This window comes from Pectinophora gossypiella, chromosome 1 (genome assembly GCF_024362695.1).
Source record: "Pectinophora gossypiella chromosome 1, ilPecGoss1.1, whole genome shotgun sequence".
Lineage (NCBI taxonomy): Eukaryota > Metazoa > Arthropoda > Insecta > Lepidoptera > Gelechiidae > Pectinophora > Pectinophora gossypiella.
In genome coordinates this window covers 17,697,284-17,715,843 of record NC_065404.1, presented here as the reverse complement: position 1 = coordinate 17,715,843, position 18,560 = coordinate 17,697,284, and the positions used below count along the sequence as shown (strand labels likewise).

At 38.4% G+C, this 18,560-nt stretch overlaps 6 protein-coding genes across 6 annotated transcripts in view; 4 read left to right on the top strand and 2 right to left on the bottom strand.

Moving 5' to 3' along the window:
• LOC126370589 (beclin 1-associated autophagy-related key regulator) overlaps positions 1–18,560 on the top strand; it is a 336,054-nt gene that overhangs the window by 271,219 nt on the left and 46,275 nt on the right. The window lies entirely within an intron of this gene.
• LOC126370842 (uncharacterized) overlaps positions 1–18,560 on the top strand; it is a 136,158-nt gene that overhangs the window by 90,403 nt on the left and 27,195 nt on the right. The window contains exons 2-3 of the mRNA XM_050015918.1: positions 6,378–6,601; positions 17,750–17,894. Coding sequence (XP_049871875.1) covers positions 6,378–6,601; positions 17,750–17,894 — 369 coding nt within the window. The remainder of the gene's footprint in view (positions 1–6,377; positions 6,602–17,749; positions 17,895–18,560) is intronic.
• On the top strand, positions 577–1,463 carry LOC126370905 (glucose 1-dehydrogenase 2-like). Its single transcript, XM_050016025.1, has one exon. The coding sequence runs from the start codon at positions 692–694 to the stop codon at positions 1,451–1,453; it is 762 nt and encodes a 253-aa protein (XP_049871982.1). The 5' UTR covers positions 577–691; the 3' UTR covers positions 1,454–1,463.
• LOC126370896 (glucose 1-dehydrogenase 2-like) lies at positions 1,722–2,894 on the top strand. Its single transcript, XM_050016014.1, has one exon. The coding sequence runs from the start codon at positions 1,726–1,728 to the stop codon at positions 2,488–2,490; it is 765 nt and encodes a 254-aa protein (XP_049871971.1). The 5' UTR covers positions 1,722–1,725; the 3' UTR covers positions 2,491–2,894.
• Positions 2,886–4,615, bottom strand: LOC126370868 (glucose 1-dehydrogenase 2-like). Its single transcript, XM_050015981.1, has one exon. The coding sequence runs from the start codon at positions 4,433–4,435 to the stop codon at positions 3,632–3,634; it is 804 nt and encodes a 267-aa protein (XP_049871938.1). The 5' UTR covers positions 4,436–4,615; the 3' UTR covers positions 2,886–3,631.
• Positions 4,764–5,697, bottom strand: LOC126370920 (glucose 1-dehydrogenase 3-like). Its single transcript, XM_050016046.1, has one exon. It carries the CDS (start codon positions 5,609–5,611, stop codon positions 4,862–4,864), a length of 750 nt encoding a protein of 249 aa, XP_049872003.1. The 5' UTR covers positions 5,612–5,697; the 3' UTR covers positions 4,764–4,861.

Here is an 18,560-nt window from a genome sequence, read left to right as displayed (position 1 = left end):
GTCAAACTTTAAAAACACTTGTTTTTATATTCTATAGATTCTGTAAATACATTCTATTCTTAGTGTGCACATTTTTGCAGCTTTGTTTTTAATTTTAATCCGGCACAAAAGAGTGTTTTCTGGAAAGTCACTAGATTCTTCCAAATGATTAAATCTTTATAACATCACATAACTCAAGCATTATGACTATATTCCAACTGGGGTGGTCAGAGGTACATCCTTTAGAAGATGAAAAATCAATAACTTATAAATATTTATAATGCATGCTTACATAAAGTTTTGACCGTATTTTTATCGAAATGGGCAGACGAAGATATCAATAGTCCGGAACCCAAAGTCACTTTTGATATTCGTTTCATCCCAAGATGGATAATTACGAGTCACATCTTCTTTTAGCCTTATGGTTACAGCTTATCGCCCAAAGAGATAGTTCATTGTAATTATGGGTAATAGTTATAAATACATCTCTTATTATGTATTTACATTTCGATGCCGTTATCTTGGAAAGATAGTGCTTATGTAAATAACTACAATCTTTACTTAAACTAAGAGAAAAGATCCGTAATGCAGTTGAATAAGAACCGTCATCATAGTAAGTCGATTCACACTGAAATTGAAGTTCTAAACTTGCATAGAATTTCTTGTGAAACTAATGCAATAGGTACTGCAGTAGCTAAGGAGACTTTCCAACATGAGTCTGAAAAATAAAGTGGCTTTAGTGACAGGCGCGAGCTCTGGCATCGGAGCGGCAATCGCAGTGAAGTTTGTCGCAGAAGGAGCCAAAGTAGCCATCGTTGGACGTAATCAGAAGAAACTGGCCGCTGTCTCAGAAGAATGTCAAAAGAACGGCTCCCAACCGTTAGTCATCGTTGCTGACGTCACCAAAGAAGATGACGCTAACAGGATTATTAACGATACCATCAAGCATTATGGAAAGTTGGACATACTGGTGAATAACGCTGGCATTTGGAATATATCCAGCATTTTCGACAAAAATGTCATGGAAATGTTTGATAAAGTCATGGCTACAAACCTGCGCGCTGTAGTATATCTGACGCATCTTGCTGCCCCATACATCATTGAGACTAAGGGTAATATAATCAACATGTCCAGTGTAGATGCTATGTTTGTGTATGAAAATTCATTTATCTATAACACTTCTAAAGCGGCGTTGGATCACTTCACACGGTGCATGGCTTTCGAGTTGGCTCCTAAAGGAGTACGTGTAAACACTATAAACCCCGGACCAGTGAAGACTGATATTTTGGAAAATATAGGGGCGGATCCGTCAACTCAGGCATCTATTTTGGAAGATTGGAGGAATGCCACGGCTCTGAAGAGAGTGGCTGATGCCGAGGAGATTGCTGACTTGGCTGTGTTCGTCGCAAGTGACAAGGCGAGGAGCATCACGGGAACTGCCCTTCTGACTGACAACGGAACTCTTCTCAAGTAGAATGACGAATCTGTTACTTTTACATTGGGGCTATTAAAAGTAACTTTGGGTAATGATAACATTTAACGAAGCTTTACGCAAGATTATTTTACGCAAGAACAGACTTGTTGACCGAAATGTATTTCGTAGATTAGATAGTACTTATCTGAATGACAATTCAGTAAATAGACAATCGATAAACCAGTTGAACGAAGACTCTAATCACAGTAGGCTGACTAATATCAATATAATATACTCACCAGAGTACTGCTACCAAGCAGTACCGTCTAAACATGAGCCTGACAAATAAAGTGGCTATAGTGACAGGCGGGAGCTCAGGCATCGGAGCGGCGATCGCAGTGAAGTTCGTCACAGAAGGAGCCAAAGTAGCTATTGTCGCACGTAATGAGAAGAAACTAGCTGAAGTCGCGAAAAAATGCGAAATAAACGGCTCCCAACCGCTACTCATCATCGCTGACGTCACCAAAGAAAATGACGCTCAGAGGATCATCGAAACCACTCTCAAGAAATTCGGCAAATTGAATATTTTGGTAAACAATGCTGGGATTGGCAGATCAGGCAGCATTCTCGACAAAAATTATCTGGTAATTTTTGATGAAGTCATTGCTACAAATCTGCGATCTATTGTATACTTGACGCACCTTGCGGCTCCTAATATCATCGAGACTAAGGGCAACATCATCAATATATCCAGTGTTGCATCTATGGGTATCCTTGGTCCAACATCAAGCATCTATAGCACTTCTAAAGCAGGATTAGACCACTTCACACGATGCGTGGCTCTCGAATTGGCACCTAAAGGTGTGCGTGTGAATAACATCAACCCGGGGCCAGTGAAGAGTGATATACTGTTAAATGCTGGTTTTGAATCAGCAGCAGAGGGAATCATATGGGAAGAAGCGAAAAATATGACGGCACTAAAGCGAGTGGCAGATGCGGATGAAATAGCTGATCTCGCTGTGTTCGTAGCCAGTGATAAAGGGAGGAGTATCACTGGTGCTTCTCTTGTTACTGATAATGGTACACTTCTCCAGTAGAAAATATACTTGCCTATATATTCCTGCCTAACCTAAATATTTGACAGGTCCAGTTTCTTACAGAAGCGACTGCCTGTTTGACCTTCCAACCCGCGAAGAGAAAACCAGTCCAATACAAGTTAGGTCACGTATCTCCGAAAATGCATTTTTCGGGAGTGTGGGTTTCCTCACGATGTTTTCCTTCATCGCTCAGCACGTGATAATCATTTATGATCCAAACATGAATTCGGAAACAAATTCGACAATCATTGCTTTAGGCCTGTGGTGGATTCGAACCTGCGAGCTCAAAGTGAGAGGCAAGCAAGAGAAGAGGCTACCACGGCTCGGTTATATATTCCTGCTCTGTAAACGAAATTTTCTGTTATTGTGTTGATTAAATGAAAAATAAATGAAAGTACTATTTTTTTTTGTCATTTTATTACATATTTGTTTTCACAATCGTTCATCCTTTTACAGTACGCTTATCTAGAAAGTAATTTGTCGTGAAAGACTTATTTTAATGAAGTCCAATTAACTTTTTATTACATTATCTTCATAATTGCATCTAAACAAAACGAAATTAACTTTCCTTGGCAATTAGAATGAAAATGAAATTCTGTAAAAAGAGCATTTAAATTAGGAAACAAAAGGCAATATTTGTAGGTAGGCACTTCAGAAAATAAAATAGGTGTCAATGTTGATAGAGAGATATAATAATGTGTTTGCTTACCAGATATTTTTTATTCAAAGAGCATGAATCTCTAAAAGCAACTTTTGTTGCAAGTATTGGTTATATCGAAGTAATGAACTGACCTCGACAACCTCAACGTTATCATAGGTCAGTGCGTCTCGTCCAGACGCTATTTATAACTTAAGTATTTATTATTTTCTGTTAAGTAAAACAACAAATCATATTTTTTAACTGGTTCCTAGTATTCGTGTTCGGTTGATGGCAATATGTAGATTCGTCCTCATACTCGAATATGGCAGTTAAACATAGCTGCCGAAGAGTGGGTGTATAATACCATACACCTTTCGCGATACATGTGTGATGTTATGTTATGGTAAAATTTTAAAATATCAAATAGCGCCAAGCGTGAATTCATTCTTTAGTTCTCATAGTTATACATGACGTTTTCTACATTTCCTTCGTAAGGTTCGCTCACTCCTGGGTTGGAAAAAGAAGGCTTCCATTGTCAGTAATGAGAGCAGATCCCGTGATACTCCTCCCCTTGTCACTTGCAACGAACACAGCCAACTCAGCAATCTCCTCGGCTTCACCTATTCTCTTCAAAGCTGTCCTAGTCTTCAAAACCTCCCACAACGATGCTTCCGTTGCTGGATCAGCGCCAATATTCTCCAAAAGATCAGTCTTTACTGCTCCAGGGTTTATAGTGTTTACACGAACTCCTTTAGGCGCTAGCTCTAAAGCTACGCACCGTGTGAAGTGATCCAACCCCGCTTTAGAAGTTTTATAAATAAATGCATTACCATAAACATATCTTGCTCCTATACTGGATATATTGATGATGTTTCCTTTAGTCTCGATGATATACGGGGCAGCAAGATGTGTCAAATAGACTACAGAACGAAGGTTTGTGGCCATCACTTTATCAAACATTTCCATAACATTTTTGTCCAAAATAGTACATATATTGCCAATACCTGCGTTATTCACCAGTATGTCCAACTTTCCATAATGCTTGATGGTATCGTTAATAATCCTGTTAGCGTCATCTTCTTTGGTGACGTCAGCAACGATGACCAGCGGTTGGGAGCCGTTCTTTTGACATTCTCCTGAGACAGCAGCTAGTTTCTTCTCATTACGTGCAACGATGGTAACTTTGGCGCCTTCTGCGATAAACTTCACTGCGATTGCCGCACCGATACCAGAGCTTCCACCTGTCACTATAGCTACTTTATGTTTCAGACTCATGTTAAATTTAAAATGAATCAAGTGTTGCATACACGAGTGAGCGAGGAGGGAATTTATTCAACTGAATGCAGCGAAACAACATGTACCAAACTAGATAAGAACAGTGCTATCTTTTTATAGATAGCAAAATTTTGCAGCAGACTTTAGAACCATAAAAATGAAGTTGGTATCAGTGTAATTATATAAGTCAGCCATATTTGATTTGGCTGCAAGGAAAATGACTATCTAGACTAATTCACTACGTACAAACATTTTATACTTGAGGTAGTTGGTAAAATACCTATTTATAATTCCACGATAGATATTCCATATCAAGTTAATGATATAAACATCTCTATCTAAGAACAAAAAATCAAAGTTTTAAACTTGTCTAAATGACTTTATTTTTATATTAAATGGGTTCCTTGCAACAATAAATATGTGAAATATTATTTACAAGTCCGCAACTACAATTTTCTACTTGAGAAGAGTTCCGTTGTCAGACAAAAGGGAAGCTCCTGTGATGCTCCTCCCCTTATCACTTGCGATGAAAGCAGCCAAGTCAGCAATCTCTTCGACTTCACCTATTCTCTTCAGAGCGGTTCCATCCTTGAACTTTTCCCATAGTGATGGATCAGCTCCAATATTGTCTAAGATATCAGTCTTCACTGGTCCAGGGTTTATAGTGTTCGCGCGTACTCCTTTAGGTGCTAATTCGAGAGCCACGCACCGTGTGAAGTGATCCAACGCCGCTTTAGAAGTGTTATAGATTAATCCATTTTCCCAACAACACTTTGCACATACACTGGACATGTTGATAATGTTGCCCTTGGTCTCGATGATATACGGAGCAGCAAGATGGGTCAGATAGACTATGGAGCGTAGGTTTATAGCCATCACTTTATCAAAGTCGTCCATAACATTTTTGTCGAAAATGCTGGTGTGATTGCCAGTGCCAGCGTTATTCACCAGTATGTCTAACTTCCCAAAATGCTTGATGGTATTGTTAATAATCCTTTTAGCGTCATCTTCTTTGGTGACGTCAGCAACGATGATTAGCGGTTGGGAGCCGTTCTTTTGACATTCTCCTGAGACAGCAGCTAGTTTCTTCTCATTACGTGCAACGATGGTAACTTTGGCGCCTTCTGCGACGAACTTCACTGCGATTGCCGCACCGATGCCAGAGCTCCCGCCTGTCACTATAGCCACTTTGTTGTTCAGACTCATGTTTGGACGGATCTTCAGATTATCTCCCTTTAAAACGAGAAACGTGAAAGCTAGCGTTGAGGAAACTCGTTCAAATAAACTTCAACTGCAACTAATGTTGATATGCAAAAATAGATAAAATTATTATCTGTTTACAGTCGGGTACTCCGAAGATTTATGTTATCTTGAAAAAGTGATAAGAACGTTACATAACATAGCATCACGCCTGTACCCTCGAAGGGGTAAGCAAAGGTGTATAGTATAATAGACCCACTCTTTGCCATTTTTGTTTAAGTCCCATGTAATAGCGATCCTATTGCCATTAACCGGGCACAAATCCTAGAAACCACACGATATCAATTATCTAAGATCCAAACATGAATAAGAGTAATAAGTATTTATTATTTTAAAAAAAGAGCATATTTTAATAATACAATTTGTCGTATAATCAGAAACATACGTAACTTCGTCACGTTCAACTATGCGTTTAAGTGTTCTGAATCTGACCTGGTCCAAACGAACCCATTACACTAGCGGCATTGCCCCGTTGCACAGCCACTGACATGCGTTGGACCAGGTAAGACGCAGACCTAGGGTCACCCCCTTTGACTTTGAGTCAAAAAGAAACATGAATTAAAATTCATAAAATCGAATTCAGTGGTTTAGAGCCCGAGCCGGGTTTCGAACCCGTGACGCTACGATGTAAATCGAGCGTTCTCCGAACAGGACTATCACGAATTCTAATTTATTTACCTACCAAGATTAAGTTAAATATTCTTCTTTCCAGATTACATGGACTCACTCTGCAAGGACCACTTCTTGCAGCGACAGTACCGCAAGTTGGACGGCGGCGTGCTGTGGTCGCGTAATGAGCGCAACCTGGACTGCACGGTGACCTTCCAGACGCACAGCATCCTCCAGAGGTTTATGCTGCATTTCGACCTACTGCAGCTCGACTGCAACGATCACCTCTACGTGTATGATGGCGCGCATGCCACTGCGCCGCCTAAGGTAAGATAAAATCTAATCTAGTCTACAAGATGTTCCTGCTGGCTGGCAAAACCCCCGACTTAACCCAATTATTATGTAACGAAATATTATAATAGACTTAAAAATACTTTCTAAAAAAGAGTTGATATCTCGAGAAATCGGTAATAGATATACTTAAGTACCTAAACAATGAATATGGATGTTTACAGTTTTTTCCTAACGTAACTGTTACTCGAAGATATACTTAAATGTACTTAGCGATAATAATTTTACCATAATACATAACCGAGTAATATCCGTCGGGGGCTGCCATTAACCCAGCTAAAGTTTTTCTAGTGACGTGAATACAATTATTGAAGAATTGTAGATGTTTAACGACGACATAAAATACACTTATGAAAGTGATTAAATATTTGTTGAAAGGAGATCATCGGCTCTCCATACTTTGGCCGGCCCAAATTTGAAAGTGCCGGCCAGAGAAAAAAAATGTGTCGAACCTTTCGAGTAGATTGCTCTGATCATTTTTTACTATGACACCAAACGTATATGACCATTAGTTTGGCTTTAATTGGATTTTAAAAATCACGATTTTTCATACATTTTGTAAAAAAAAAAATATGATGTCCGTTTGGAAAAAGGGGATACAGGCGTATTACAAAGGACCGTTAGAACATTTATTAGTATGGCGCCAAACTTCTATGACCATTATTTTGACGTTTATTAGACTTTCCGTTTTGGTTAATATGTTAAAATGCCGGCAATCGAAACGAATACGTCGAATCTGTCTAATAGTTGCTTCTCAATATTTTTTAATATGACATCAAACATCTATGACCATTATTTTGACTTTTATTGGAATTTACGTTTTAGTTCAAATGTGAAAAGTGCCGACCAGCAAAAATACCATGTAGAGAGTATCGAGTAGATGCATATTAACATTTTTTTCTATAGCACCAAACGTGTACGATCATTAGTTTGGCTTTTATTTTATTTTAAAAATCTTGATTTCTTATTTATTTTGTTTAAAAATAAAGTGCTTTGGGCAAAAATTGCGATACGGCGGATTACAAAGGACCTTTAATACAACTTTGAATATTTAATAATCTGGCGCAAAACATTTTTGACCATTATTTTGAGTTTGGCTTTTATTGGACTTTTTAAAAATCTTTATTTTTTTTATACATTTTAACAATGACAACAAGCAGAGCTTTCCCAATGACTAGTTATTAGTCAGATAAATACTTTATGTTTTTGTTTTGTGTGTTGTTGGGTGAACTTCAATATTAATACTATCTAATCTTAGATATGATGTTGGCTGTAGTTTTTGCATTCCACTCAACGTTACGGCCTAAGTTTAGTTTGAATTATTATGACCGTAGATGGTTGCCACCCTGCAAAGATAAGCTTGCCATCTAGTGACAAAACTCGTATTTTGGTATGACGTATGAAGTAGCTGTTAGGGAAGACAGGAGTCGGGCAGTTGTACTTTGCATGTATGCCGATCACAATGTCCTGGTGCTACTCGGCCAATAACGTAGTACCTCTATCACCCCACTGTATTTTCCTTGTATACACACTTTTCTTAAAAAAAAAGTAGCTTCTAAAGCGTAAACGCAAACCTATATTTAATTTACAAAAATGTGTCAAAAAGACGACTATATTACGCCTTTAGCAAGATAGTTCCATTATCACCAGATAAAAGTTTTTTTCGCCAAAGTGTAGGTATCTATGAAAACACCAGATTTTTGAAAAATCGAATTAAGTTCAAAATAGTGGTCATAGACGTTTAATTCCATTTAAATAACGCGCCTGTTATATTTTTTTTTACAAAATGAATCCAAAATCAAGTTTTTTTTTAAATCCAACAAAAGCCAAACTAATGGTCATACACGTTTTTGTCAAGTGAATAATGTTTACAGGTATCGTCTCGATAGCTTTGACATATGTTTTTTGCTAACCGGTACTTTTCACAGAGAAACTATAACGTAAAGTCCAACAAAAGTCAAAATAATGGTCATAGACGTTTAGTGCCCTAATAATAAATGATCAAACGGATAAGTTATAACGGAGTATACCAATATTGTTTCTTGGCCGGCACTTCACATTTTCACCAAAAATGTATGAAAATTCATGTTTTTTTAATTCGAATAAAACCGAAAATATTGACCCTACAGCTTTGGTGCCATAGTAATAAATGCTCAGACGGATAAGTTCTAAGGATATATATCATTATTGTTACTTGGCCGGCACTTTACATTTTGACCAAAAATGTATGAAAAATACAGTTTTTTTAATTCGAATAAAACCGAAGATATTGACCCTACAGCTTTGATGCCATAGTAATAAATGCTCAGATGGATAAGAACTAACGGAATATAGCAAAATTATTTTTTGGCCGGCACTTTGACTTCTGGGCCGAAATCCGATGATCTCCTTTCATATAGAAAAGGCACTCCCCGACGGATATTCCTCGGTTATGTATTATGGTAAAATTATTATCGCTACATTTAAGTATATCTTCGAGAAACAGACACGTTAGGAAAAAACTGTAAACATCCATATTCATTGTTTAGGTACTTAAGTATATCTATTACCGATTTCTCGAGATATCAACTCTTTTTTTAGAAAGTATTTTTAAGTCTATTATAATATTTCGTTACATAATAATTGGGTTAAGTCGGGGGTTTTGAGTTATATTTTGTAGCAGCTAGTTCAGCAATACACAAGTTTACTAATAAATTAGTTCACCTGTTAAAGTTATACTAAAGTTCTTAATGGATTTGATTTATAGGTAAATTCAACCTTCACTGTTTCGGATTACGTTTATTTTTATAGGACAGTGGTTCCTAACCTTTTTAATTTCACTACCCCTGTGAACAAGTATGGAAATTGAGTTTACCCCTAATTTAAAATAATTAAAACCACACAAATTCGAACGAATATATGTTTATTATGTAAGTAAGAAAATTCACGTTTAGGTAACTAGTAAAGTGATATATAAATCTCGGAGTTAACTAGTGTTAAGATTGAAATTGCTTTGCATTCGCAGGTTTGACAATATTAGGTTCGGTTTCACTCAACGCGCATCTCATGTCATGCTCAACATTCAGACGGTTTCTGGCTTTTGTTTTTAATGTAACAAGAGTTATAATACTATTTCGTGCCATCCTGTGTTACCCTAGAATCTCCGTTTTACCCCTGAAGGGGTAATTACCCCCAGGTTAGGAACCACCGTTATAGAGCTTTAGCTGAGTAAGTAACAAATAAGCCTGAAGGCCTCAATACTTTAGTCGGGTTTTCCTTCAAATCTTAAACACTCAATGTCACGTGTTTTCCATGCCACGTTCCGAAAAAAAATATAGATAACGCTGTACCCGTTGCCGTAAATCGGGGAGCGTCGATTCGAACCCCGGTATCGGACTTGCACCAATGAGTTGTTAATTTATCTTAAGTGCAGTTTTCACTGCCACAGTTAGCTCGACCATTATAGACGGCGGCGATACGGCTTAGGTACCACTCACGTTGGTCTAACAGAAAGCTCGGCGAGGTGTAGGTACTTAGTTCATCTTGTGATGGATGTACTGGCTACCCCAATTAAACAAAAACAAATAAGCATGCAGGCCTTAATAATCGGGCACAATAAGGTTTTCGTTCACCTCCAGTGAATTATTTGTAAACAGTGGTGAAATTACGAACCATTAGTCGTTATAATTATAAAATGTATGTTTTGTAGGTTTTCTTCTATCGTGTGGGTTGTGAGGTGGATTACCAACCCCATCAACCCTAACCCGTGATATCAATTACTTATGAGCCAATTACGAACTCGAAAACGGAACCACCTGATTCAGATTGTACTTCTGCATAGGGTGACTCCGTTTTCGAGTTCGTTTGTTTCGTTACAGCGAAACCTATGCGATTATTTTTTTTTTTGACGTGATTCATTTTAGATTTGCCGCAGATGGCATTAACTACTTGGCCGGACAAATGGGGAGCGCTGAGAGCTCTCACCCGGTAGAAAATTTAAGACAACAGGCCTGAGGGTGCCCAGTTGTGCGCGAACCTTGGCTCAGGGCGTCGTCTAAGAGGAAGATTATTTGAAAGAAATTAATCGACCCTAGTGGGTCGATAGCGATAAGCGTTGAATGAGGGAAATCGTCGACGCGGGGGGTTTCGGTATCGGGGTTGTGAAGTGTTTGGTGTCGCGAGCTGATTGGCTGCCTCTATGGCTAGAGTAATCGGGTCGTCGGGATACCACGTACTTTTTGCAGTAGAAACCATATTTTCTGACAACCATATTGTAAATGTAAATAATACGGACCGCGTAAACTTAAAACAATGAATAATACGGACCATTATAAAGATACCAATCATTATAAAATACAAATTCCTGATATTTTTGCATAAAATCGTGATATTGGATGAGCTCTAATTTGGCGACATTCCAAAACTCAGCAATTATCCGGCGGTGCAGGGTTCGATTCCTCGTTAATTTATTAAAGATGCCGTCAGTATGCTAATGAGTCTCCTGGCTTACAGGAATCCTGAACAATGCGGTACGTTCGGGAGAAGTATTTTGTTTTTTAGTAAAATTAAGTGAAGGGAATATTAAGTTGGTTTGGAGTAGTTTGGACACGAAACCGGTATATAAGACATAGGTAGAGCTGGTAGAAGAAGACCTAGAAGGACGTACATTGTACATTCTTAAACATTGGGGATGTGAAAAGGTTCAGAACGATCTTCTCTGAATTGTCTTGCGTGAAAGAATGAATGTAGAGGTGACAAGAGAGGTATGTTAGGATCGAAGCAAATGAAATTATAATCTCTGCTTACCGCAGTAGGAAATAGGCGTGAGTTCATGTGTTTTCTTTATAGAAGTCATATTTGTTATTACTTATCTTAACTCACAAACTGTACCTACCCCTTGGGAATTGCGAGACATTCCCGCCACAAGTATCCTAGGATTATTCCCGCCACAAGTATGTCTCGGCCACGATGTAACTAAAATTTGTGAAATAAAGAATATTTTATTTTTTTTATTTTTATTTATTATTTAATTTACGTAGGTATTTATTTATATGTATTTTTATGTGTATTTTTATTTTAATGTATAGTTTATTGTGTGTTTATGTATAGTTTATTTATATGTATAATGTATTTTTTTCGTGACTGGTGAGCAGTGGTGACTTTTGTATTCTAAATGAAAAAGCGCTTGACAGGAGGTGGTCAACTAGGTTATTCCTCCATAGACTTCGATGCTTTTCGCACTTACGCGGAGAGTAATTCTATTGATGAGCTCGGTGGCGCAGCGGTAAACGCGCTCGGTCTGCGATTGTTGAAGTTAAGCAACTTTCGCAAAGGCCGGTCATAGGATGGGTGACCACAAAAAAAGAAAAGTTTCCATCTCGAGCTCCTCTGTGCTTCGGAAGGTACGTTAAGCCGTTGGTCCCGGCTGCATTTGCAGTCGTTAATAACCACCAATCCGCCCTGGGTGGTTTAAGGCCCGATCTCCCTTTCCATCCATAGGGAAGGCCCGTGCCCCAGCAGTGGGGACGTTAATGGGCTGGTGATGATGAATTCTATTGATAACTTCTTAAAGCAACAGCGGAGGTAGTCTTGCTCGTGCATTGAGCTTTGGTATAGGTACTTTTATGAAAACTCAAAAGTTTTAAACACAAATATTTTAATGTTCAAAAGGGATTTGAATTGTTGGCAGCGAATTGTAATCTTCTTTTGGCCACAAATAGGTTTGCTTACTTAACCGACGAGCATGCATGAAGTATTTGATGAGAGTGGAGGAAGCGAGGGTGGTGTGTCAGGATCGTAGTAAGTGAAGTTCCGTGGTCACTGCCTACCCCAATAGGAAATAGGCGTGATCTTATGTATGTATGTATATACAGAGTGTTAGAGACATCACAGAACATGATTCAGGACATGATTCATTTCATGATCCTGAGTTAATATCAAGAGGAGCTTTCCGTTGGAAAATTCATGACATTTTGGGTATTTTAATTTTGTTTTCAATTCTATACTTTTGCGATGAAAATTTCCACTTGATATTAACTCAGAATCATGAGCCGAAACATCCTTCAAAGTTTTCTTTATGGCATCATTAACATGTAGTTGCGGTATGAAAGTAATGAATTAAAGCGTAACCATTGAATTGGAAATAATGAATTCAGATGAAAGAAATAGTGAGATCTTAAAGGCGGTAAACGAATTTAAGAGTCAATAGGCAGACGACAGGTGTTGCCAACTTCTAAATAATTAACACACAAACGAAGGCAGAACCATCGCCATTTTAAATGCAAATTCCGAAAGTTTGGTCAGAGTGGCCCTCGAACAAAGATCTGAAACTTCGGTTCAGTTATTGTCTTCTGAGTTTGGGCGAGTTTTGTTTAATCGAGACTTGTTTTGTATTATTTCGGGTTTCCTCTTTATTTGAAATGGTATTGTATTAAAATTATGATTATGTGAATTGTTCAAGTGGAGTTTCGGCTCTGGTAAAGTGGTTGATGTTGAGATTAGAGATAAAGAGAGATTTATACAATTAAGAGACTTTCTAACTCACATGTTTTTGTTACTATCACATTAATATCACATTACATTGTTTGCTATAATATAACTGATTCTTGACGCGGGAACATGGGACGACGGCTCTTGATGGAATGCGGCTTATCGCTGCGCACGTAGAGATTCTCCTTCTATATTCAAACTTGAAGTTCTCTGCGTAGATGGCCAGTAATTCTCTGCGTACTGGCACACAGACGCTCGTCGAAGGAGTTTTCATTCAACACTTTTAAAAACCAAACCCCACTGTTTAACTATTGTGTCTGGAAATCTCCGAATTACGATATTATACTATAGATATGCCTGGGGTGAACGATAATATACTTTTTATAAATGATTCACTTATTATTTCCGATCATGTAGTTAATATAAACGTTATGTAGAGTTAATACTCTTAACTTAAAATTAAGAAAGATGGTGGTGGATGGACTTAACCTATATGGCATTAACTACATGATCGGAAATAATAAGTGAAAGATTTATAAAAAGTATTATTGTCGTTTACCCCAAAAATAATATTGAAAAGAACCTATTAAGATTCTGTTCAGTATTTTTTTTCTCTTTTAGAAAATATAAACGGATCGTTTTTTGTTTTACCTTAAGGTGAACTGACAGAATAATATAGTCGTCGTTGTAAATCTTACTGAATAATAAATCAGTTTCAAAAAGGTTTCAAATCAACAGTCATCTTCGCATATTTTCTTCAGAATATTTAAGAGTCGATGTCACTGGCCAGCTCTCCAACTTGTCACCTCTCAATGTTGCCAACATGACAAGTTGAATTAGTCTCAAACGTTCTGCCAACTTTCAAGTTCCAACTCAACTTATTCTGAGACGGGAGCTATTTGAAATGGAAATCCGTAATTGTGGATTGGATGGAACTTGCTTATCGGGATATATATGGGCTTCTCTGAGAGATTCGGAACTGGAACTTTTTGCACTTTGAGAAGGAATTATTTAAAAGTTAAGTTGAAGTCGCACGAGGTGATTGGGCGTGGTTCTTTAAGGATTATTCACACATTCTAACCTAACCTGGCTGGTTTGGCGGGCTGGTTTTCCCTTTGCGGGTTGGAGGTCAGACAAGCAGTCGCTTCTGTATAAAAACTTGAGTTGTCAAATCTTCAACTTAGGTAAGCGGGCTTTATGAACATGGGATAACGGATGATGATTATAATATTGAATTACTATTCACTTGCTAACAAAGACAGAGCACTAAGCAGTCCTTGTTTTGCTTGCCTACTGAATCTCAGTTTCCTTAGCCAAGATACGTTGCGACACGGTCGATATTGCCGTCTCCAACTGAATAGACTATTAGCGATTTCGCCTAAAAGAGAAAGAAGTCGACGTTAAGCAAAAAATATTTGAGACAGGATTCTAATCTTTTGATGAGAGCCCGTTAGCTCGGGAGCATCGTACCTCCATTTGCCTTAATAGCACAGAGTATAATATCCAGTATATTAACTATTCTCAACTATTCCCAAAGCACGTTGTTCACCTGCTCCAACAAAGTTGTACAACAAACTCTCACCTTCATAACAACGTGTAAATTCCACCGAAAATGATCACACGCCGAAGTTGTATCGAGTTTAAGTTGGTGACCACAGGACGTCGTAACTATTGCTGTCATCGCTTGATGAATGTTCGCAACTAGCGAAAGCTTCGCAACTAGCGAGTACTGCGCAACTAGCGCATAGTTCTCAACGTACAGGTGCCCACAACTTTGCCCTTTGTCGCCGAGGCAATGAATCCGCGAATAGTTTCGCAACTAGCTACATATGACCACTGTTTTCCATTTAAGTTTGCCCTTTATTGTGGACGTACGTGGAGTTGGTTAATTCGTCGACGGATTGAAATGTTTGAATTAAACATGTTCTCATGTTATTTGCGACTGTTTGTTGGATTTCCCAATTTAGACGTAAGTTTTCGTTTTAATTGGCATATGAGGTGTGGTGCAGGAATGTTAACGGACAGAAGTTTGTGCTGGCTGATTTCATTTAGTGCTGATCCATCACTTATTTGGTTATTGTATCCATCGTACTCATGCATTGTAGTGCATGTCGTATGTACTTACCTAACTAATTTAGTAACGTGGTCTAAGTAAACAGGGCTGATGGCAAATATCTTTGAATTTCACCATTATTATGATCTTATTTGTCTTCCAATTTCAGTTGATATCACAATTCATGTCAGCTCATCTCTCTAGTGTCATCCTCTTGTTCACGGCGCCCACTTACCTAACCTGAAGATTCGACCGGTCCGGTTTCTCACAAAAGTGACTGCCTATTTGACCTTCCAATACGCGAAGGGGAAACCAGCCTAATACAGGTTAGGTGACACCTTCGAAACACATTTTGCGTAAACATGCGTTTAATTATGAGCATGTGACAATAATTTATGATCCAGACATGAATTCGGAAACAATTTCGAAAATTGCTTTAGGCCCGTGCTGGATTCGAACCTGCAACCTCACGGTGACACTCAAGCTTTCTTACCACGGCTCTTAATTGGTACCAAAAGCCTTTGCTAATTATCTTTTGATAACTTAACGATCCTGTTTGCCTATAGGGCTCCTTCAACCGATTTTACATGTCTCATTGAAACAAACCATTCTATAGTCAATTCAAACACGAATGACTCATCGCCTTTCAGCCAGTTCATCAGATCGCAGACGGTCCCATTTCAATCCTAGAGATAATCTGCAGCTAAGTGTGGCGTGGAATTTTTAATATAGACCGGCCCGTCTTTATTAAACTCTACATAGAGAATAAGAGCGGAGAGTTCAGTGCAACGCCTTTGAATTGTGCAAGAACCCCCTCTAGGGTGAGGAGGGGGGTTAGGGGGTGAAGGGGGAGAGGCTGTCTGTCAGCGAGATCTAGTTGCAAACGCCGTGAAAGATGGCTGAATTTTCACTAAGGCGTAGAAAGGGAGATTTACGTGTAGTGGTTGGAGACGCCTCTTCAGTAATCAGTAATACGTTCATGTTAATAAATGTTCAGGGGAAACTCCAGCTAACCAATTGTTACTTCAGATATTATTGGAATTGTTTGGGGAGTTATTTGTAATCAAATCACGCATGAATCGAACAAATTGTTTTTTTTTCTTTAGCAAATACATTAGATACTAATGGGACAGACAGGTGATGAACTGGGGGGTTAAAATGGCCACATCGGAGCAATTCATCTAAGAAGGCAATATTGCTATTTGACGTTTGTTTGCATTGCGCACTTACTTTTATATGCGCTAATGTCAAATTGCCAGTGATCAGACGTTTTTACGACATGCCTGCGATCGTTTTTAATTCGCTCCTACTCATTACAAAATGAGATAAACTCAAACACATTAAATTTTTTTTAATTTATTTAATGGTATCTTTAAATATAAGCACACCCCGGATACTTCATACAAAACACCTCTTTACACAGACACTACACATTGACATTATCGTACACGCGCATCTGTGTGTGTGTGACGTCTGACGACATACTATTGAAGACTAAAGTAAGACCGAGGGGGGTGAGGTAAACCTAGCTCAGCCGCTGGTGGGGAGCGGAGAGACGGAGAGATGCCATTGTATAGTAATGCTTCGGAACGCACGTTAAGCCGTTGGTCCCGGTCACTACTCACTGATGAAAGTTAGTAGTCGTTACATGAGCCATGTCACGGGCCTTTGGCGGCTCAATAATAACTCTTGACACCAGGGTTGGTGGGGTTGGTAATTCACCTCACAACCCACACGAAAGAAGAAGAAGAAGAAGTAGTATTATTCCTTTTTCTATGATATAAGTACCTTATTACAGTTTTTTACCACGCTATACTAAAACTAGGTACACCAACTTCATCTACACAAATGCAATTTTAAATTATTCACTAAAATCAGCAGAAATCGTCATAGAAAACCGTCAATAGGTACGGTCACGAGTACTAATATGTATACACTTTGCAACCATATCACATTAACTTTTTTGACAATTTAAACCGTAAGCCTCATTAAATGTCAAATATGATAGTGCGACAGGGTTCTAAAGTGGGTACATGATATTGCTCATGACTGTACTACTACGCCTGATGTATGGACACGTAGACCTTAAAATCCCAGGGTTTGGTCACGTCGAAGCGATCACTCAGTTTGAAATATGGCGGGTGTAATACCTCATCGCTCACTAAGCCTTTGCGATGAACGAAATATTGCCGACGCCTGCTTCCCGACCTCCGAAGGCCACCGGAACTCCGGTGTGTATCTATACAGCAATGTGTAGTGCATTAGGATCGCTTGCGTTCAACTTGTATGTGAAAATATACAGGGTGACCCAGAGAGGTTCACGTTTAAAATGAAAAAAATAGGTAGAGGGGCTCATTCTTCTTGTTATCGTGTGGGTTGTGAGGTGGAATACCAGCCTCATCAACCCTGGTGATCTCTAGTTTGGTTAGTTAAGCGGACCGTGTGAAAAACGGGATAATGTTAGATAGATGTTAGATTAATAATGTATCTATAAATCTAAGCTCTTGACACGTCTCATGATCATAATATTCATCCATCGTTTCTTTTGGAGTTTCCATTATTTAAGGTGTGTAAATGTGCTGAACGCCCACTGGTTGTTGCAGGCGGACCTCTCCTGCCGCAACACGAAGCAGCAAGTTGGTGCCCTCTTCACTCGCAGCAACTTCGTGACCCTCAAGTACGTCACAGACAACTGGGGCACCGACGCCAACGGGTTCAAACTCGTCATCACTTCCGTTAAAGACCCCAGTGAGTACATTTGACTCTTTACTGTTTTTTTGACGTGACTTATTGTAGATTTGCCGCAGATGGTTATATAGACTCTTGTATGTATATATAATGAATATTTGAAATGTGCAATCAAGCCCTTTCATTTAACACCCGATATATTTTTTTCGTCCTCACTTTATGTCCTCACGAGGGCGCTATTTTAAATTTCGCGTGACGTCACATAGTCTATAACCACCGGACTATCAAGACGGTTCTAGTGACACCTCATTTGTTAAATTCTGACAGGTGGATTAGAAGTTAGGTTAGAACTGACGTACATACATAAATACATATATAGCGGTTAAACACATAACCCTCCTTTTTGCTTACTAGAGACAAAAATATACTTTTTATATCAACGCATTAAGTTTTTTCTTTTTTAGAAATGGGTACGTTTATGTACGTGCGCAATAAAAAAAATATAGGTGTTTTTTGTTATTGGTTTACTGGGATTTTTTTTCTATGTATCATGTATTACACGATAGAGAGAGAGATGTATTACATATTAAAAGAGTCACAAATATAAAAAAAATAAACCTTAAATAAAAATTATCAGTGCAAGAGTGCAAAAACACCTGTGACTACAGGATCCGAACATTTACCGCCTATGTAGTTACTTTATTTTATTTATTTTATTTTTATTTA

Coding starts and splice junctions, on each gene's coding strand:
- LOC126370905 (XM_050016025.1), top strand. CDS start 692: ATGAGTCTGAAAAATAAAGTGGCTTTAGTGACAGGCGCGAGCTCTGGC.
- LOC126370896 (XM_050016014.1), top strand. CDS start 1,726: ATGAGCCTGACAAATAAAGTGGCTATAGTGACAGGCGGGAGCTCAGGC.
- LOC126370868 (XM_050015981.1), bottom strand. CDS start 4,435: ATGCAACACTTGATTCATTTTAAATTTAACATGAGTCTGAAACATAAA.
- LOC126370920 (XM_050016046.1), bottom strand. CDS start 5,611: ATGAGTCTGAACAACAAAGTGGCTATAGTGACAGGCGGGAGCTCTGGC.